This window comes from Phocoena sinus, chromosome 5 (genome assembly GCF_008692025.1).
Source record: "Phocoena sinus isolate mPhoSin1 chromosome 5, mPhoSin1.pri, whole genome shotgun sequence".
In the NCBI taxonomy this organism is placed as follows: domain Eukaryota; kingdom Metazoa; phylum Chordata; class Mammalia; order Artiodactyla; family Phocoenidae; genus Phocoena; species Phocoena sinus.
The window spans coordinates 4,258,479-4,276,882 of record NC_045767.1 but is presented as its reverse complement, the minus strand read 5'-3'; the positions used below and the strand labels follow the sequence as shown (position 1 = coordinate 4,276,882).

The window sequence follows — 18,404 nt, the reverse complement described above, 5'->3', positions numbered from 1 at the left end:
CTTTGTCGAACCCTGTCACACATGGAGGAAGAAGTTCTCCTCAGTGTCAGGGCACTGAAATTATGGAATTGCTCAGACAGAAAAGGGCTTTTGACAGCTTTTTATGAGGAGTAAGTCATCCCTGTTTGTTCCTCTGTACCTGTTTTACTTAACCCTGTATGAATTGAGTGCTAACTCAGTTTTGTGCGCAGCACTAATTGGGAAGCTGAAAAATTAAGAAGACAAAACACAGTTCCATCCCAAACATCATAGGCTGCCTTAAGAATGGCAAGAAATGGAGAATAAGAGTTAACGAAGGATGAAGTTGGCTGAGATCGAAGACGCTCTGCCGACTCTTTCCCGTCAAGGAGGCAGAAAGGCTTTGGCTTCCCTGAGCTTCTGCTTCACGCCTCTGCAGGAGAGAATAAGCCCAGCGTGATGGTGCTTCAGGGCTTCCAAGTGCTGGCTGAGTTCTTCAGTCCTGTCCACCTTCTCTTCCATGTCCCGAAGGAGTGCTTCCTTGCCCAGAAGCCCGCACTTCTGATTCAGCTTGATGTTGTCAATCCGCAGGCTGTCCCGGGCTTGCTTAGCCTTGGTCAAGATGTCCCTCTTTAGGGCCACCTGAGCCTCAATCTCCATAAGCTCTGACTTTTTACACGCGTTTTCTATGTCCACAAAGTGTAACTTTTCCTTCACATGGGTTATGATTTGCACATGGTTGGTCACCTTGCTGCGCAGTTTCAAAAGCTCCTCGTTCCTCTCCTCGACTTTCTCATGCAAGGTCTGGTTCTCAGTCTTAAGCTGTTCAAAATCTATCAGGAGCAGGCCCTCTGTCTGGCCCTCCTGGGCCCTCAGCCTGTTTTCAAAGTGCACCAAACTCCGCTTCAGCTGCACGTTCTCTAGCCTCACAGCGCTTATCGCCTTCTCCTTCTTATCCTCCGACGCCTGGATCTGCTCCACCTCTCGCAGAGCGGCCTGGCGATCACCCCTCATCCGGCAGCTGCCCATGGCCTGCATCACCACCTGCTTCTTGAGTGCCTGCAAGCGTCGCCATTCCTCCTCCACCTGGGAAAGCTTCTCTTCGCACTGCCGCTTCAGCTGGTCCAGCTCGCGGTGGTACCAGCGCAGGTCATCTGACTCCTGCTTCTTCAGATCCTCCAGCATGGCCAGATGGCGTAGGTACGCTTGCTCTTTCTCGGGGGCCTCAGGCTCCGCGCCCTTCTCGGGCACCTCGGCTGCATCCAGGCCCTTCTTGCGCAGCGCCTCGAGGATCCTGTGCTGCAGGTAGATGCTGTAGCGCTGGTGGCGCTCTCGCTCCGCCGTCAGGGAGCGGAACTGTGCCAGGAGCTCGGCGCGCAGCTGCTGCTCCTGCTGCTTCTGCACCTCCTCAGTCCCGTCGCAGCTCTCAAGCTCGGGTCCCTCGTCCAAATCCCCCAGCTCGTCCTCGGTTTTGCCCAGGCCTCCTTGCACAAGCTTCTCCTCGCTCTCTTTTCCTTCCTCCGCCAGCTGTCCCTCCCGCTCAGCCTCTCGGTCTGGCGCAGCCTCTTCCTTGCCGGCCGTGGCCTGCTGCAGACAGACCTGCGACGGGATTTCCTTCCTCCTCGGCTCCGCCGCCACCTCCGCCTCGTCCTCGTCCTCCTCCTTCCACTCCTCCTCTGGTTCCTCGGGGCCGCCTTCGGGCTCCGGCTTGGCTGGCTCCTCCGCCTCGGCCTCCGCCAGGTCCCCTGGCTCGGCCTCGGCCGGCCACTCCGGCTCTCCGGGCCCCTTCTCGCCAGCAACCTCGGTGGCCGCCGGCTGTTCCTGGGACTCGGCCGGCTCGGCGTCTTCCTCTGAAGCCTCTACGGCCTCCGCCTCCGGCGCCGGCTCCGCGGGTTCGGCCGGGGACTGGGGGCCAGAGCTGGTTTTGGTCCCGGACAGCCGTGAGGCCAGGCTCTCCACATCTCCAGCTTCCTTCTCGGGGTCCCCATTGTGGTCGGAGCGGTCGACCATCTCCCTCCCACCACCGGGCCGGCGCCGCGGACCCCGGCTGCAGGCTGTTAAGTTTCCAGGGGCAACCAGGGGCGCGCGCGGTGGGCCCGGCGATTGGCTGGACGTCCGCCTGGCGCCCTGCCCCTTCCCCCTGCCTCCTGGCAAGAGCAGACCAATGGGAGGTCGCGAGCGGACGACGGGTAGCGTTGATTGGGGTAGGCCGTAGGCTCGCTCCACGAGGGGCGTGGCGCGTGTGCCGCGCTTCCTTTCCGCCCTTTTCCCCGCGCCCGGCCTGGGGCGGGGCGTCGGGGAGACTGGGGGAGCGGCGGGCGGCCGGCGCTAAGGACGCGCAGGCGCAGAGCGGCGGGCCGGGCCCCCGCGCGGTGGCGCGCGCGGGGCGCCTGCGCGGTGCAGCGGGGCGACGGCGGCGGCGGCGGCGGCGGCCGGGCCGGCCCGAGGGCGCCTGCGTGTTGAGGCGGGACGCGGCCCGGCAGGCCGGCTCCGGCGGCGCCTGGGCGGGGCGGCGCGGTGGCGGCGGCCGCGGCGGCGGGCGACGGTTGCTGGAGCGCGGCGGCGGGCCCGGGCGGCGGCGCGCTGACGGCGGGCGCGGCGGCGGCGGGCGCGGGCGGCGGGCGGGGGAAGATGGCGGAGCTCGGTAAGAAGTACTGCGTGTACTGCCTGGCCGAGGTGAGCCCGCTGCGCTTCCGCTGCACCGAGTGCCAGGACATCGAGCTGTGCCCCGAGTGCTTCTCAGCCGGCGCCGAGATCGGCCACCACCGCCGCTACCACGGCTATCAGCTGGTGGACGGCGGGCGCTTCACGCTGTGGGGGCCCGAGGCCGAGGGCGGCTGGACCAGCCGCGAGGAGCAGCTTTTGCTGGATGCCATCGAGCAGTTCGGCTTCGGAAACTGGGTAAGCAGCGGGCCGGGAGGCCGGCGCACCTGCGGGTTCGGCGCGGCCGCGGAGGGCCGGGGGGACAGGGCCAGTTCACGCCCCAGACCCGGCGCAGAGAGGTTAAGCCACCCGCCCAAGGTCACACAGCAGGAAGTAGCGGAGCGGGGATGTGGACCGTGGCTGTCTGACACCAGGGCCGTTTTCCCCGCCTTTGGGATTCCTTCCGTAGGTGTCTGCTGAGTGCACCCCTTGGGCGAGACACCGGACGGAGTGGGAGTCGGGGGACACAGGCAGGTCCGCAGACTTGACAGCAGTAGGCGCCCGAGGAAGGAGTTGGTTTTGCCTGGAGGACAGTGGTGGTGAAGGCCAGACGAGCTCCACACGGGCCCGTGGCCTCTCCCACCGCCTCGCAGGCGCTCACCTTGCCTTCATGGCCCCGCTCGCTTTGTGGCCTGTGTCCCCTGCCAGGCACTTGTTCATCCTGGCGTCTCTTCGACACCAGGACCTCGTGTGAGGAGGACTCAGTGGGTTCCGCCACAGGAGCGTCCCGTCCTGGGTTTTGGTCTCTTCCTCTGTCAGGAGGTTTCTACAGGGACACTTCTCTGAGAGGAAAAGGCGAGGGCTGGGCTGGATTCGTTCACGTCGGGCTCCTTGAGAGAGAGAGACGTGGCGGCGCTTCTCTAGGTGGTCCCTGAGGAGCGCTCTTTTCACTCTGCAAGAGGAAGCTCTCATCCCTATTAGAAGGGGAAAGCCTGGCTGTACTCCGGGCCGCATCCGCCAAGGATGTGCGGCCACCTCCAGGCATTGTGAGAAGTAGGGAGGAGAGACCCGACCCCAGCTCCCCATCTTTCCAGACCCTTCCACTTGATGGTCCCCTGGCTTCCCCGAACCAGTATTTCATCTTGCTGCCACTTCTCCAGCAGTACAGCTGGCCCTCAGTATCCATGGGGGATGCGTTTCAGAACCCTCCCAGGCCACCAGAGTCCTCCAGTGCTCAGTCCCTTGTATAAAATGGCGAAGCGGGGTTGAACCCACGGATACCAAGAGCCGACCGTACACCTCTCCTCCTGGGCTTACTGGAAGACATTCCACACTTCTCCCCACATTCCCGAACACACCCTGCCTTTATTTATGTCTGCTTTTCTTTCTGTAAAGTGAGCCAGTCTTCAGGGACCAGTACCCGTTCCACAGCCCTGGAATCTTTACTCTTCTCCCCAGCTCCTTAGAGACGCTGCTGTACAAATTCTCACCTAGGCACCAGCGTCACGATTGCCACCCGCCAAAACCTTCCTTCTCACTTTGTCCTGAAATGCCGTTTATTGATGTGTATGGAGCATCTGCTCTGTGCATGTTACAGAAAGGCTTCATGTGGGTCTTCAGGGGCTTACAGTGTTGTGAGCAGCTGGTCCCGAGCCTGGAGTTCTGCCCTGAGCTCCAGCCTTCGATCGTGAACCCGTCCCAGACACCCTCGTGCTTCTCCCGGACACCTCGACGTTCCCTGACCCAGATCTCACACCTCGAGCAGTGGCTCGGGCTGCACATGAAGAGCCATCCTCAGGGCCTTCTGGGTCCAGTTCAGCAGCAGGCCTGTCTTCAGAATATTGCCAGAATCTAACCTCTTGCCACAGCCTTAGTCCGGGCTGATGTTTACCTCTCACCCGAGCACTTCGGGAGCCTCCTCGCCGGCCTCTCTGCTTCATGCTTGTGCCCTGCAGCCCATTCCAGGCAACAGGATCAGAGTGATCTTTGAGGACACGTCACGTCACACCAGCTTTCGGTGGCGTCCAGTTCTCTGCAGGTGAAACTTCAGGGCCTGCAGGCCTTATATTTCCTGCCTCCTCCTGGGATCCCAGCTGCTATCCTCCTTGATCATTTTTTAGTTCTTCTGCTTACAGAGTTCTTCCCCCAGATCATGGCTCGTGACTAGTCTTTCTTCTTGTATATCAGTGCCTTAGAGAGGCTTCCCTTCCCCACTTCATTCTCGCAGCTCTTATCTCTACAGTAGCAGCTCAGAATAGCTAGCGTGGACTGAGAGCCTTGCTGGGTGCCAGGCCCCGTGCTGAGCTCTCCTGCGTTGCTTGTGAGATCTTCCCGGCAGCCCAGTGCAGCAGGTTTTAAACTGAGTAGTTTGACTTCAGAGGCTGTGCTCCTAGCTGCACTGTCTACACTGCCTGCCCTGCGGCACTGTGGAAAATGCTCGAAAAACGAGCCGGGGACTAAAACATTTGTAGTGTATCGGAGGAAGCTGGGAGGGCGTTCTGGAAAGCAGTACTTTTCAAACTTCAACTTGCACATGAATCACCTGGGGAGCTTGTTACAAATGCAGATTCCGGCTCCCGGCCGGCAGCAGGCTCGGCTCTTACGAGAGACAAAGCCGGGTGCTTCTCCCTGCCGAACCGGGGGTGGGTTTCTGGGGGAGGCTAGCCAGGCCTGGAGGTCCACAGGCCACGCCGAGGCGCCGGCTCCAGTGTCTGTAGCTGTGCTCTCTGGGGCTGCTTTACCCTGAGCTTCACTGTGCGTCGTCAGAAGCTCCTCTGCTGCTCTGAGATGTGTGTCGTTTCCAGGTGTGCGCTCGGTGTGCGCTCGTAAGCGGTGTGTCCCATGCTTGCCGTCGTTGGCGAGCGCCGGTTCTGGGTGGTGCTCCTCCCAGCGGCCCTGTGGGATGACTCTTAGTTCATAGCTGAAGAGCAGCGACTCTGAGAACTTCATCGTGCAGGATGCCCCAGCCTTCCACGCGGCGGAGCCAGGGTTTAGACACAGGCCTGACCCCGGAGCCTGGGCCTTAGCCTCCCCGGGGTAACGAGCGACGTGAGGAGCCAGGTCTGGACCCGGCTCGGCGGGAGGTGGGTGGGTGGGACGGGGCGGCGTGCAGGAACCGGCTTTCACGGGCTGAGTGCGAAGTGTAGAGAAAGGCAGTGGGGACGGTGGTGCGGAGGAAGGTGAGAGCCTTCATTCCGATTTCTCCGATGGTTCGTGTGAGCGCGGGGTCGTGGGGACTTTGTGGGGACCGGCTGCCGTGAAGCCCCGGGCCATCTGCTCACGCCGTGTCCCAGGGCTGCGGGCCCAGCCGAGGGGTACTGGCAGTAAGGCCGGGAGGGTTTGGGGACGAGCCGCGGGGGCCGGGGGGGACACACAGCTGTGACGGCGAGACTGGGGAAGGGCTGGCGGGTGGGCCCACAGGGTCTCATCACCGTGGGTATTGAGACCTCCTCCCCCGAGGGCAGCCGGTTGTGTTGTGGACGCCGTGCAGATTCAGAATGAGACGCGGATCCTGCAGGAATGTAGATACAGATGTAAACACAGGGGTGAAATATTCTACGTTTGTTGATCGGTTGAGGGAGGCCCGGGCTCCTGCAGACGGTGGTCAGGAGGACTCTAGGGGGAGGTGGGTTCAAGCCGGCCTTGAAGCTGGATTTCAGGTTGGAAAAGGACGCGAAGTTCTCCGTGGACTCTGCGGGGGCTTGTGCTCGCGCACATGCATTCGGCCTGACTATTGGAGGCAGGTGGGGTGTCCTGAACAAGGAGTTGTACGCTTGTAGATGACAGGAGGCATCCGGCAGCCTGGGTGATGCCGGATATGTAGGTGATCGCTGTGCTGTGCAGTCGTTGGTTCATTTGTTCATCTGGCACTTACTTGGGGCCCATTTTTTTTTTTTTTTTTTTTTTTTTTTGCGGTACGCGGGCCTCTCACTGTTGTGGCCCCTCCCGTTGCGGAGCACAGGCTCCGGACGCGCAGGCTCAGCGGCCATGGCTCACGGGCCCAGCCGCTCCGCGGCATGTGGGATCTTCCTGGACCCGGGCACGAAGCCGCGTCCCCTGCATCGGCGGGCGGACTCTCAACCACTGCGCCACCAGGGAAGCCCTGGGGCCCGTTTTATGTCAGCCCCTATGCTAGGTGCACAGAGCAGCCTCTGGGTGAGGTCTGGAAATAGGTGTTTACAGACGTTCTCTGGGAGTCCTAATGCAGTGGGTCAGCAGAGCCTCGTTTGGGGACCATGAGAACTGTCACCTTCTCAACCAGGCGCAAGTCCCTTCTGTGTTGGCGGGAGCGGGCAAGTCCATCCCGTGAGCCTCCCAACGGCGGGGTTCTCAGTCGCCATTGCGGATGGGGAGGAGGCGGCGGGGGGAAGAGCCTGGATGGAGAAACCAGCCAGGATGGGCACGGTTGTGCAGAGTGGTGTGACTGAGAGCGCCTGGTCGGCTTGTTAAACGCGGGTCCTGCCCCCCTCCCCCTCCGGGTTCTGAAGTCACAGGTGTGAGTCTTGGTGTGAGAATCTGCATTTCTCACCACCTCACCGGTGAAGCTGCCGCTGGCCCAGGGGCCCTCCTTAAAGACCACTGATGTGGAGCACGGCCTGTGACTTCTAAAACTTCTATTATTTAAAAAAAAGTGTATATTTTTATTGTGGTGAAACATACATAATGTAAATTTTGCCATTTTAACCAGTTGTAAGTGTCCAGTTCGGGGGCATTAGTACATTCACGTTGGGCAGCCATCACCACCATCGTCCCCAGAACATCTTCACAGACAGAAACTCCATCCCCCGTTTCCACCTCCCCCAGCCCCTCGTAGTTGCTGTTCTATTTTGTGTCCCTGTGGGTTTGCCTGTTCTGGGGACCTCACGTAATAATGTTTGTGCTTTTGTGACTGGCTTGTTTCACTTAGGATAATGTTCCCCAGGTTCGTCAGGGTTGTAGCCGGTGTCAGGACTCCTTCCTCCTCAAGGCCGAATGATACTCCACTGTGTGGATGGACAGCTTTTGCTTATCCAGCCTCCCACCGATGGGCACTTGGGTGGCTTCCGCTTCTGGCTGTTGGGGATGGCGCTGCAGTGAATGTAGGTGTGCAGGTATCTGTTGGAGTCCTTACTATTTTGGGTAAACACCAGGAGATGGAATTGCTGGATCCGTGTGATTTTTTTTGAGGACCTGCCATGCTCTGTTTTTGCAGTGGGGCACACAGCTTTATCAGGCTCTTTCACAGGTAGCCTGATTTGACCTGAGAGGCTTTAGTCCCCTTGAGGGCCGGTCCCTTGTGTGAGCTGGTGAATCCTGAGTGAGTTTAGGGAGGCAGACAGGGAACCTGGAACTGGGGGGAGGCTTACAGAACTTTCCAGCTAAAAAACCTAGCAGACAGGATTAGTGGCCCAGGGAAACAGGGCCCCTGGAATGGCTGATGACCTGGAAGCACAGACGAGAGACCCGTGTTAGGCACCGACCTCTGCGGTCGGAGGCGGCCCTGACCCGGACAGCAGCGCATCCCGGAGGAGGGGTCGGGCTGGAAGGCAGGGGAAGGTCTGGGGCCTACGATGCGGGATGGGCGGCCCAGGGCATCCTTCCAGCCCCCAGAGGCAGGCGGGCTGTTCTCTTCAGTGTGAAAGGTGACCGGCCGGGGCTGGAGGAGGCAATGGCCGCGTCCAGGGCCCCGTGTGAGCGCACAGGGGGCTGGCCCGGCCCGGGGTCTTCGCAGCCGGTCCGAGGAGAAGGTCACATGTGCACGTGGGGGCGCAGAGGCCCAGGCGGGGCTGCAGGTCCAGGTCTGGGTCCGGGTCCGAAGCCCAGGTTTAGTCCACGGGGCAGGCGGACGAGAGTAAGCAGTGACTGAGGGAGGCCGGTGCCCAGGCTCCTGCTCGCGTCCCTGTCACAGGCTCCGGCCCTTTGTCCCCGTGGTGGGCGGCCCCGGGCGCTCCTCTGGGCGCGAGGAGAGCCGTGGGGGGAGCCGGCCGCAGAGCGCCCTCCGGGCTCTGAGTCCGCCCTCCTGGGCCCGCGGCTCTGAGGCTCCCGCCTCGGCCCTGGACCCCACTCTCCCCCGGCACTGCAGGCCACTCGCTCTCTGCTGCCCCGGGGCCCCTGCAGCGTCCTGGCTGCTCCCGGGGTCTCTGCCCCAGCCCCCGGGACTGCCGGGTTGCTTCTGTCCCCTTGAGGCTTCTTCCCTTAAAGAGAAAGGAAGCTGGAGCGGGGCCTCTCTGGGGAGATGCAGCGCACGTCCGCCCCGGGCCTGGCCCCTGAGCCTCCGGAGCGAAGGCAGACGCTGCCGCCGAGAAAGGATGTGCACTCTCCAGGATGCTCTAGAGCAGAACCGCCAACCTGCACAGGAAGGATGCTCTGTGACGCTAAAGATAGTCGTTCTGCTAAAGGCACTGGTTTGTGCACAAAGATTGGACTGAATTCTCTGCCCGGGAAGAAGTAGGTCGTGCAGTGCCCTCACACATCCCGGAGGGGAGAGAGGGAGCCGCGGTCGCACTTCTGTGATGCGGTCCGTCTGGAAGGGAGAGCGGGAGCCCGGCGGCGGGGCCTTGCACTGCCTTTTGAACGTCTCAGAAAGCAGTTGACTGCACGGCCTGCTCTTGCTGTGCCCTGCGCCGCCGGGTGGGCGAGTGCTGGCCGGTGCCCTGGGGGTAGCTTCACCTAGGGTTATTCTCCCAGTCCGTAAAAGTCATGGTACCTTGTGGGAACTGCTAGGAGGATGAAACGAGGTGACAGATGTAAAGGGTCGTACGCTATTCATGATGATTTTTGTTTTATCCTGACCAAACCCTTTAAGAGGAGAAATTACAGATCAAGAAGCAGAAGTTGAGAGGATAAGGACCCCACGCTAGTGAGTAATTGAGCCAGAATCTGACCCTAGTTCTGGGGATCGTCAAAGCCTCCCTGGAGGAGATGATCTGGGTCTTGAGAATAAACACAGGTTGTGGAAGTGACGCTGACAGCTTCGTAGTAGTAACAATAGCCAACATCCCTGGGGGCACACTGTGCCGGGCACTGGGCCAAGCACTGTGCGTGCGTTACCTCATTAACTCCCTCTTCTGTGCCGTGAAGGAGGTGGTAGCATTACCTCCGTAATTCAGACAGGGAGGCTGAGGCGCAGAGAAGTGACTCGTCTGAGTTGCCGCGCAGTGCAGGGGTGGAGCCAGGAGTGGGTCGCGAGGCCCGGCCCCAGCCTGTGCACGTGGGGGATGGTTGGCACAGCAGCCCGGCGGGCAGACCTTCAGGTCAGGAGGGGCCAAGGCCACCTCGGGAGAGAGCGGCCAGCACGGAGGGCAGAGACCCCGAGGCGGCGCCGCTGGCGGGAGCAGGCCGGCCCGCAGTGCTGGCGGCTCTCTGGACGGTTCTTTCTCCCTTTCCCTGCTCAGGTGCTGGAGGCTGGCATGCGTGCGCCTGGAAAGGCCGGAGGGCGTGCAGAGCAGCCAGAGATCCCGGTGGAGCTGTTGCCCACTGGGGCCTCCTTCCTCTCCTGGAGAGGCCGCATCCTGGCCTGGGTCTAGTGACTTTGGAAAGTAGACTTCACGGGCCCAGTTCAGTGTCTGAGAGACACGTTTTCCTTTATTTTTCGGAGGACTTAAGGGAGCAGCATCCCTACCTCTCCTTACCTTTTTGCAAAGATGGGAGTCTCTTTCTTTCTAAGCGTTTAGCGTTAGATTTCGGGCTACTTGCGGTGTGTTACTGCATGCTGCTGTGGGGGCGGAACCAACCGCAGGATACGGTTGTGTTCCTTGTTTAGCTCTAGTTGTACTTGAAGTGAACTTTCTCTTTAAATCTCTTTCCCCCAAACTCACTTTTGTTGCTTCTGCCTGCCCAGCTGTCTGTCTCTCCATCCATGCTTCTGTTCATCTGTCTATCCATCCATCCGGACTAAGCAACAACTTTGACCTTGAACGTGTGAGGGAAAGAACTTCCCTCCCATTCGTTCCCCTGCTGTCACATGGGACGCTCTCACTTGGTGATGGGACACTTCTCTCACTTGTGTGACCACTGACACGTGAAGATTGAAGGGGGTGACGAGCAGGGTGCTGGGCCTGTGGCAGGAGTGCCGTTGCTGTTCTTAACCATCATCTTTCTATGGTTTCGCTTCCCTGAACCTGTCTGCCTTCTGTGGACTCCTGTTAGAATCAGAGCTGGGTCGTCGCTGTCACTCAGACTGTTCCATTACGACCCTCCCTGTTTGAGGGTCCTTGGAAACGAGGATCTTGCGTGCTTTCCCGGGCCTTTCTCAGTGCTCGTGAAGTTCACGTGGTGGCCCCGGGGGGGCGATTCTCTTCAGCAGCAGCTGGTGGCCAGTGTCTCTCCTGGCAGTGGCTGGCGTGATTGCTGATGGGGGTTCCTGGGCTCCTGGTGACAGGGCGCTAGCCCCACAGTGCCCCACTGATCTGTGGCTTCATAAATAACCCCTCACCCGGCTCCATCTGGAGCCAGAGACCCCCTTTGTTACCTGAAGAGGAGCTGGATAACTGAGATGTCAGCGCAGGGCCCGCAGCTGTGTGACCCTCTTGCCTGGCGAGGCCGGGAACTGCCTGGCCCCCACGCAGCGTGGGAGTGTCTGCAGATTTGCAGAGCGAGGCGTGGAGCCACGGAAGCGTTGGGGTGTCGTCCCCTGGAACACAAGAGCCGTGTCTTTTTTTTTTTTTTTTTTGCAGTACGCCGGCCTCTCACTGTTGTGGCCTCTCCCGTTGCGGGGCACAGGCTCCGGACGCGCAGGCGCAGCGGCCACGGCTCACGGGCCCAGCCGCTCCGCGGCACGTGGGATCTTCCCGGACCGGGGCACGAACCCGTGTCCCCTGCATCGGCAGGCGGACTCTCAACCACTGCGCCACCGGGGAAGCCCAAGAGCCGTGTCTTTTAAGGGCTCTGTATGTTTTTCCTTTACACATTTTGGATGAAAATCTTAGACCTGTGTAAACAGAGAATTGAGGCAGAATTTAACTTTACTTAAAAAATACTTGTAGTTTTACTCAGAAGAAGTGAAAAACCAGCACACACAATCCCTCGCGAAATGTGCGCATCTTGCACCTGCTCAGTGCAGGAAGCCAGCGTTGGCCCAGAGCCTTTAGCTCACCGCAGACAGGCCCGGGGTCCCACCAGCACCCCCGTTGAGGTAGCTGCCACGTCTCGTCCTCTCTGGGTCTGCACACTTCCTTCCGTGTCTCTGGGCCCAGGACGCCTGTGGGGAGTGCTGGCCCAGTGCTTGTGGGGCGTCTGTAGTTTGGGGTTGGCTGCCGGGCCCTGGCCTCACAGTGGTGAACAGAGCCGACCAGGGTCCCCTCTCCTGATGCTTCCCTCTGCTTGGGACTTTTCCTTAGTTTTGGAAATGGGCAGTACGTTCATAACTTGAAAACGCAAAGTCGTAAGAAGGTGTGCAGTGAAGTGGCCCACTGCCAACCCCACCCGATGCCCTGGGGGACGGGCTGGAGTCGTGTGTCCTTAGAAGGTGTCTGACGCACCACAGGCGGAGAGCTTTCTGTCTCCCAGCTGTTTGGGCACGAGGGCACGAGGGCAGCAGCGTGAACACACCCTTCTGCTGCGTGTTTTCAGCTGCCCCATGTGGGAGCGAACGCGGGTGAGGCCCCGGGAGCCCTCGCCAGGAGGATGCACCGTGCATCCCTGGCCTGCGGCCCCCAGGCTTCCTTGCTGCCTCCACAGCCTCTGCTCTCTGTTCCCAGAGTGTCGGGATTGATGGAGAGAACCTTAGATCAGTAAAAATACCTTGGTTTGGTCAGATGCAGCTTTACTGCCGAGAATCCTTCTGTTCTTTCAGGGTTTAAATTTTAACCTCAGTGTGGTGCTCTGAGCATCTGATGCTTTCTGGGAGGCAGGTCGCTGGGGTTCAGGGTGGACAGCGGACTTGCTGGAGGGCAGAGCTCTCACAGCGGGTCTGCACCGCACCAGGGACGGGGCCCAGATCTGGGGCCCAAGTTCCTACGCACGCAGCCTGGGTGGAAGCTGCAGTGAGGGAGAGAGGCTGAGGGGCACGGCTCCCCGAGCTGGCAGCTCAGACCAGGCGCAGGCGGGCAGTCCCGCTCCCGACACGCTCACCAGGGTGACATGCTCCCGAAAGGGCGTGGGTCAGGGACAATGTCTTCCTAGCGTGTTCCAGGGGCTCCTGGGCCCCAGAGTGGGGTGGAGGAAGACTGTTACCGTCCACGAGAGCCTCACCGGCCGCTGAGGGGGGCTCTTGCTCTTTTACTGTGGGACTCAAGGCTCCGAGGAGGGCGGGGCCAGCCTGCGTCAGTGACAGTAGCTGTTGGGAATGGTTGCGACTTGCTTTTGTTTTGTTGTTTTTTGTTTTTTTTTGCGGTACGCGGGCCTCTCACTGTTGTGGCCTCTCCCGTTGCGGAGCACAGGCTCCGGACGCGCAGGCTCAGCGGCCATGGCTCACGGGCCCACCCACTCTGCGGCATGTGGGATCTTCCCGGACCGGGGCACAAACCCGTGTCCCCTGCATCGGCAGGCGGACTCTCAACCACTGCGCCACCAGGGAAGCCCTGTTTTGTTGTTTTTTGGACGAAATGCTTCCTGGGGTAGGATAATGACAGAGTTGATGCTAAGAGTGAGTGATTTTTTTCTTTTTGAGTGTTTTTATAAATTTATTTATTTATTTTTGGCTGTGTTGGGTCTTTGTTGCTGCGCACGCGCTTTCTCTAGTTGCGGCGAGCGGGGGCTGCTCTTTGTTGCCGTGTGCGGGCTTCTCATTGCAGTGGCTTCTCTTGTTGTGGAGCATGGGCTCTAGAGTGCAGGCTCTGTAGGTGTGGCTCGTGGGCTCAGTAGTTGTGGCTCGTGGGCTCAGTAGTTGTGGCTCGCGGGCTCTAGAGCGCAGGCTCAGTAGTTGTGGCGCACGGGCTTAGTTGCTCTGCGGCATGTGGGATCTTCCCGGACCAGGGCTCGAACCCGTGTCCGCTGCATTGGCAGGCGGATTCCCAACCACTGTTCCACCAGGGAAGAAGCCCGCTAAGAGTGATTTTTAAAGAAGAAAGCATGTAGTTTCTCCATGAGACAGAGTCTAACTTTAGCTCTGGTCCTCCCTTTTCCCTGCATGGTGCTCAGAAAGAGGCCTTGCAGTTAGGTCCTGGTCCTGCCTTCTTTGTTCCGGTGCCTTTCAGCCCCGCCCTCTGCACGGCACCTCCGGGAGGGCCGCTGGGTCTGGTCACTGTACCAGGGATCCTTCCTAATGCTTCCCTTCCCTCCCCTCCCCTCCCCTCCGTGCCCAGTTTGTCAGCAGCGTCAGCCCGAGGGGGCCGGCTGTTTTCTTGGGTTCCAGTTTGGCCTTTCGGGGTGCAGGGAGCATCCTGATCTCGGGGGGCGGGGGGGCGCAAGTTTCTGGGGCGGAAGGCAGCCTGTGCGACGCCCCGGCGGCTGCCAGAGCGGGGAGGGCAGAGCGTGGGGTGAGCGAGGCCTGCGGGGTGCTGAGTGGCTGCCGGTGAATGAGTGCGCATTCTGGGCAAACTTTCTGAAGTGGCTTTAGCGGTTGACTTTGAGGAAGAGGCCTCTTGGCAGAAGGAAAAGATTGAGGGAGTTGTACGATTTCCTCCCATTAATAACCCTGTGTTCGCGGGCAGTTACCTTCTGTAGGAATGAACGCCTGCTTGCAGCCTGGGCGTTTTCAGCTGCCAGACCACGGGGGCTGTCAGAAGTGATGGCTCGCCTTCCCCTTTGAAAGGCTCTTTCCCACTCAACCCGACCGCCCCCTAGGAAAGGGACAGGCGGACCCTCGGGGCCGGGGTGTCAAAGACCGGGCCTCGGCCCTTTCTCTTGGGAGACGGGCAGCGCGCTGGAGACCCGGGTGCGTCTGTTGTCCGGTGTGGGAATGGAGAGGTGGGCTGGGATGAGGCGGGCGCCCCAGGGCTCTGGCTGTGCGCCCGCGTCCTGTGAGCCCCTCAGCCAGACAGCCGCCCCGAGTGCGGGGCGTGCGGCGGGCAGATCGGCCCGTGCCAGGGGCCTCTGCTCACCCTCTTAGGGAGCCCGGAGGAGAGTCGGGGTCTCAGACATGGGTTCCAGCCCCACTCTGCCGCCAGCTTGCACCGTGACCCCGTGCACGTTGGTGCCTCTCTGGGTCCTCACTTTCTCGCGGGCGGAATCCTCGAAGTTCCCTCTAGCGCTGACTTCCACGCGATCAGCCCAGCCCAAGAGAACGTGCAGGAGTGTCTCCGGGGGCGGAGGGAGGGGGGGACCATAATGATGCCATAGGAAGTAGTTCAGGTGAACCTTTGCGAAAGCGTTAAGGGAATCGCGCGAACCCTGAGTCTGACACTCTGACTTTGGAAATGACCTCTGACCTTTGCCCTTGTAGGAGGATATGGCTGCTCACGTTGGCGCTTCCCGGACTCCCCAGGAAGTGATGGAGCATTATGTAAGCATGTACATCCACGGAAACCTGGGGAAAGCCTGCATCCCCGACACCATCCCCAATCGGGTGACAGACCACACCTGCCCCAGTGGAGGCCCCCTGTCTCCCAGCCTCACCACTCCCTTGCCTCCCCTAGACATCTCGGTGGCCGAGCAGCAGCAGCTGGGCTACATGCCACTGCGGGACGACTACGAGATCGAGTACGACCAGGACGCCGAGACGCTCATCAGCGGGCTCTCGGTCAACTACGACGACGACGACGTGGAGATCGAGCTGAAGCGTGCGCACGTGGACATGTACGTGCGGAAGCTCAAGGAGCGGCAGCGGCGCAAGAACATCGCGCGCGACTACAACCTGGTGCCTGCCTTCCTGGGCAAGGACAAGAAGGAGAAGGAGAAGACGGCCAAGCGCAAGGTCACCAAGGAGGAGAAGGAGCTGCGGCTGAAGCTGCGGCCGCTCTACCAGTTCATGTCCTGTAAGGAGTTCGACGACCTCTTTGAAAACATGCACAAGGAGAAGATGCTGCGCGCCAAGATCCGGGAGCTGCAGCGGTACCGGCGCAACGGCATCACCAAGATGGAGGAATCGGCCGAGTACGAGGCGGCCCGGCACAAGCGGGAGAAGCGGAAGGAGAACAAGAACACGGCCGGCTCCAAGCGGGGGAAGGAGGACGGCAAGGACAGCGAATTCGCCGCCATCGAGAACCTGCCCGGCTTCGAGCTGCTGTCGGACCGCGAGAAGGTGCTCTGTAGCTCCGTGAACCTGAGCCCCGCTCGCTACGTGACCGTCAAGACCATCATCATCAAGGACCACCTCCAGAAGCGGCAGGGCATCCCCTCCAAAAGCCGCCTGCCCAGCTACCTGGACAAGGTCCTGAAGAAAAGGATTTTAAACTTCCTCACGGAGAGTGGTTGGATTTCCAGGGATGCTTCCTGAAGGCGAGTCCCTGTGAGACCTGGAGTGATGCTGAAAAGCTTGTGAGCCAAAATGACCCGGGGCGGGGGAGGGGGGGTAGGGGAGGGGTGAGGAAACGCTTTTTTCCCCCCGTTGCTCTTTTTTAAACAAATTGAGTTCTCTTTTGGGGGATATAAATTCTTTTTATGGTCCTCTTTAGAAGCAATAGTAACTGTTATATCAGATCATGAGGGAGACAAGTATCTATTTTACCTTAGTCCTGAAAGTAATACTTTAAGATGACGATTTGCCTTTAAGTGTTCAGTTTGGAGAATTACGAGATTGGGTAATTTCCCTTTGTGAGTTTCTTCCCTTTGGTACGTGACTGTTGTGCTGTGGACAGAGGGACTCCTTGCCCTGCCAGGCTGCCAGCTCCGCCCTGTGACCTGACACCCCGGCACAGCCCGGCACGTGGCACTTTAGATGGGGGCCGGGCAGGGCAGGTGGAAGAGAGGCCGGGGGAGGACAGGACAGGGCATCCGCAGGGACTGGAGAGGAGGAATGTGGTGTGGAACAAGTTGCCCAAATGGAGCGTCCGTACCTCCCGAATCCGACCGCCCCGGCTTGTTCCCGGGGGTGAGGGGGTCACCGTGGGAGGAGCAGCGGCCCTTGGCAGGCTCCCTTGGGTCTCGGGGGCACCGGGCCCAGCACGGACTGCCAGAATGCTGGGGCTGCTTTTTGCTGCTCTGGGAACTTGCATGCGTTTTACTTGGAAGAAGTCGTTTTAGAAGGTTCACGGTTGGGAGTTCTCTGGGTTCTGGTGTTAGCTCCCCCCAGGGTTTTCACCCCGGTTGCAGGTACCTCTTTCGCTGCGACTCTGGCCCTGCATCTTACTTGGGGTGGTGTCAGGCGCTCAGCTTGGCGAGGGCGAGGCCTGGGCACCGCTTCTCTGGGTCACCGTCTTGAACCACACTCAGAGGTGGCTTCTGCCCGGCCCTGTTTAGAGATGCTCCCAGGGGCGCTCTTTCATGGACCTGGACGGTACCTTCCTTCCGGAACCTGAGGAGTCCCTCGTCTTCCCGCTGCTCAGGGCTCCTGTGTCCAAGGCCCTGCTTTAGAGTTGGTGGAGTGGCCAGAGCCCAGCGGTCAGTTCCTCCTGGGGCGCGTCCTGCCTCTCCTCCCTCCTAGCTACCAAGACTGTTTACCTCCCGGAGTGTTTGGGCTTGAAGTTACATTAAAGTGAAGTCATTTGAAAGAAAAAGGAAGAAAACCTCATCATTTCCAAGAACGACTTAATTACGGTGCCTTTTCCTTTCTCTTTACGTTCTTCTGTCCTCTAGGGGCGAAATTTTCAGCATTAAGTAAGCCCTTCAGATACACTGTATATGGCTTTAGTTGTAAACTGCATGGCACGCTGGCAGAGAAGCGCCCCCTGTGGCCTAGCGAGGAGTCCAGGGAGTCTGTGCGCACGCGGTGGCGGGCCGCGCTGTTGCTCCCGGTGCCCCGCAGGACGACGGCTGGCGGCTGGCGGAGAGCGGGTCCCGTCCACCGCTGAGCAGAGACGGAGGCGGTGCTACGTTCCCGCAGGTGTTCCAGCCAGTGGTTCTCACCTGGGGTTCCTGGACTGGCAGCATCAGCACTCCCTGGGAACCTGCTAGAAATTCAGGTACTCAGGCCCCGCCCCAGTCCTCAGAAACTCTAGGGGTGGGGCCCGCGGAGCTGTGTTCTTACGGGCCTTCCAGGTGACCGGGATGCAGGCTGAAGTTTGAGAACTACTGGCTTTAGCTACTCTGATGTCATTGATTTTCTACATCAGATTCCTAGTTTGATGAGGTTTTAACTTTAGTCTTATTTTTATATAAAATGATTGCCAGACTTTCATTAAGCTTGAGAAGCAAAAGCTCCCTGTAAATGTGCGTGGCCCTGGCTGAGAGCTGTCAAGTGAAAAACTTTTGTGTTTAAGCAGGTTTTCAGTATGTGTATCTCTTTGATGGTATGAAGAATTTATTTAGGCTTGACTGTTTTGAAACAAACACCATAATGAATGTATAATTTATGTTAGAGTATTAACGCTTCGTTACAAGGGAAATGTAATTTTATGATTGGTTGCCTCTTATCCCATCAACTCCAGCTATTACTGTCACATTAGTCCTTACCCTGCTGTTAGCTCGGAGCCTTTAAATTTCTATATTTAATTCTCATGATAAATTAGTCACCATAATCCCATGGAGTTAATTAGGTCTTTTCAGAATTTAAACTCTTTGAGTCACAAAAGATAATGAGCTATTCAGAATAATGCTCTGGGTGGCCAACATTCCGAGAATGTATTAAAACCGAAACTCTGCCTACTGTTCTTAATTTCCCTTTTACATATTAAACAGGTTGAGAACCAAATAAATAGTGTCACTGCTTGCTTTTTACCGCCTGCCCCTGGAGCCTTAGCTTTTCAGTCTCGTAGATGGTGTGAGCCAGCCTTCAAAATCAGGATGGGGGACAGCCCGTGACGTCTTAGTGCGGCACTTCCGTGTCACACCAGTCTTTCCTCCAGACT

At 59.2% G+C, this 18,404-nt stretch overlaps 2 protein-coding genes across 2 annotated transcripts; one reads left to right on the top strand and one right to left on the bottom strand.

Moving 5' to 3' along the window:
- Positions 1-342: 342 nt before the first annotated feature.
- On the bottom strand, positions 343-2,136 carry CCDC96 (coiled-coil domain containing 96). Its single transcript, XM_032633246.1, has one exon. It carries the CDS (start codon positions 1,966-1,968, stop codon positions 343-345), a length of 1,626 nt encoding a protein of 541 aa, XP_032489137.1. The 5' UTR covers positions 1,969-2,136.
- A 349-nt stretch (positions 2,137-2,485) lies between these two features.
- On the top strand, positions 2,486-18,404 carry TADA2B (transcriptional adaptor 2B). Its single transcript, XM_032633324.1, has 2 exons — positions 2,486-2,859; positions 14,903-18,404. The coding sequence occupies exons 1-2, from the start codon at positions 2,590-2,592 to the stop codon at positions 15,893-15,895; spliced, it is 1,263 nt and encodes a 420-aa protein (XP_032489215.1). The 5' UTR covers positions 2,486-2,589; the 3' UTR covers positions 15,896-18,404.

What these genes read in the sequence shown, in the direction of transcription:
- CCDC96 (XM_032633246.1), bottom strand. Translation starts at nt 1,968, where the DNA reads ATGGTCGACCGCTCCGACCACAATGGGGACCCCGAGAAGGAAGCTGGA.
- TADA2B (XM_032633324.1), top strand. Translation starts at nt 2,590, where the DNA reads ATGGCGGAGCTCGGTAAGAAGTACTGCGTGTACTGCCTGGCCGAGGTG. An exon ending in AGTTCGGCTTCGGAAACTGG is followed by an intron (nt 2,860 to 14,902) that starts GTAAGCAGCGGG and finishes TTGCCCTTGTAG; the next exon opens with GAGGATATGGCTGCTCACGT.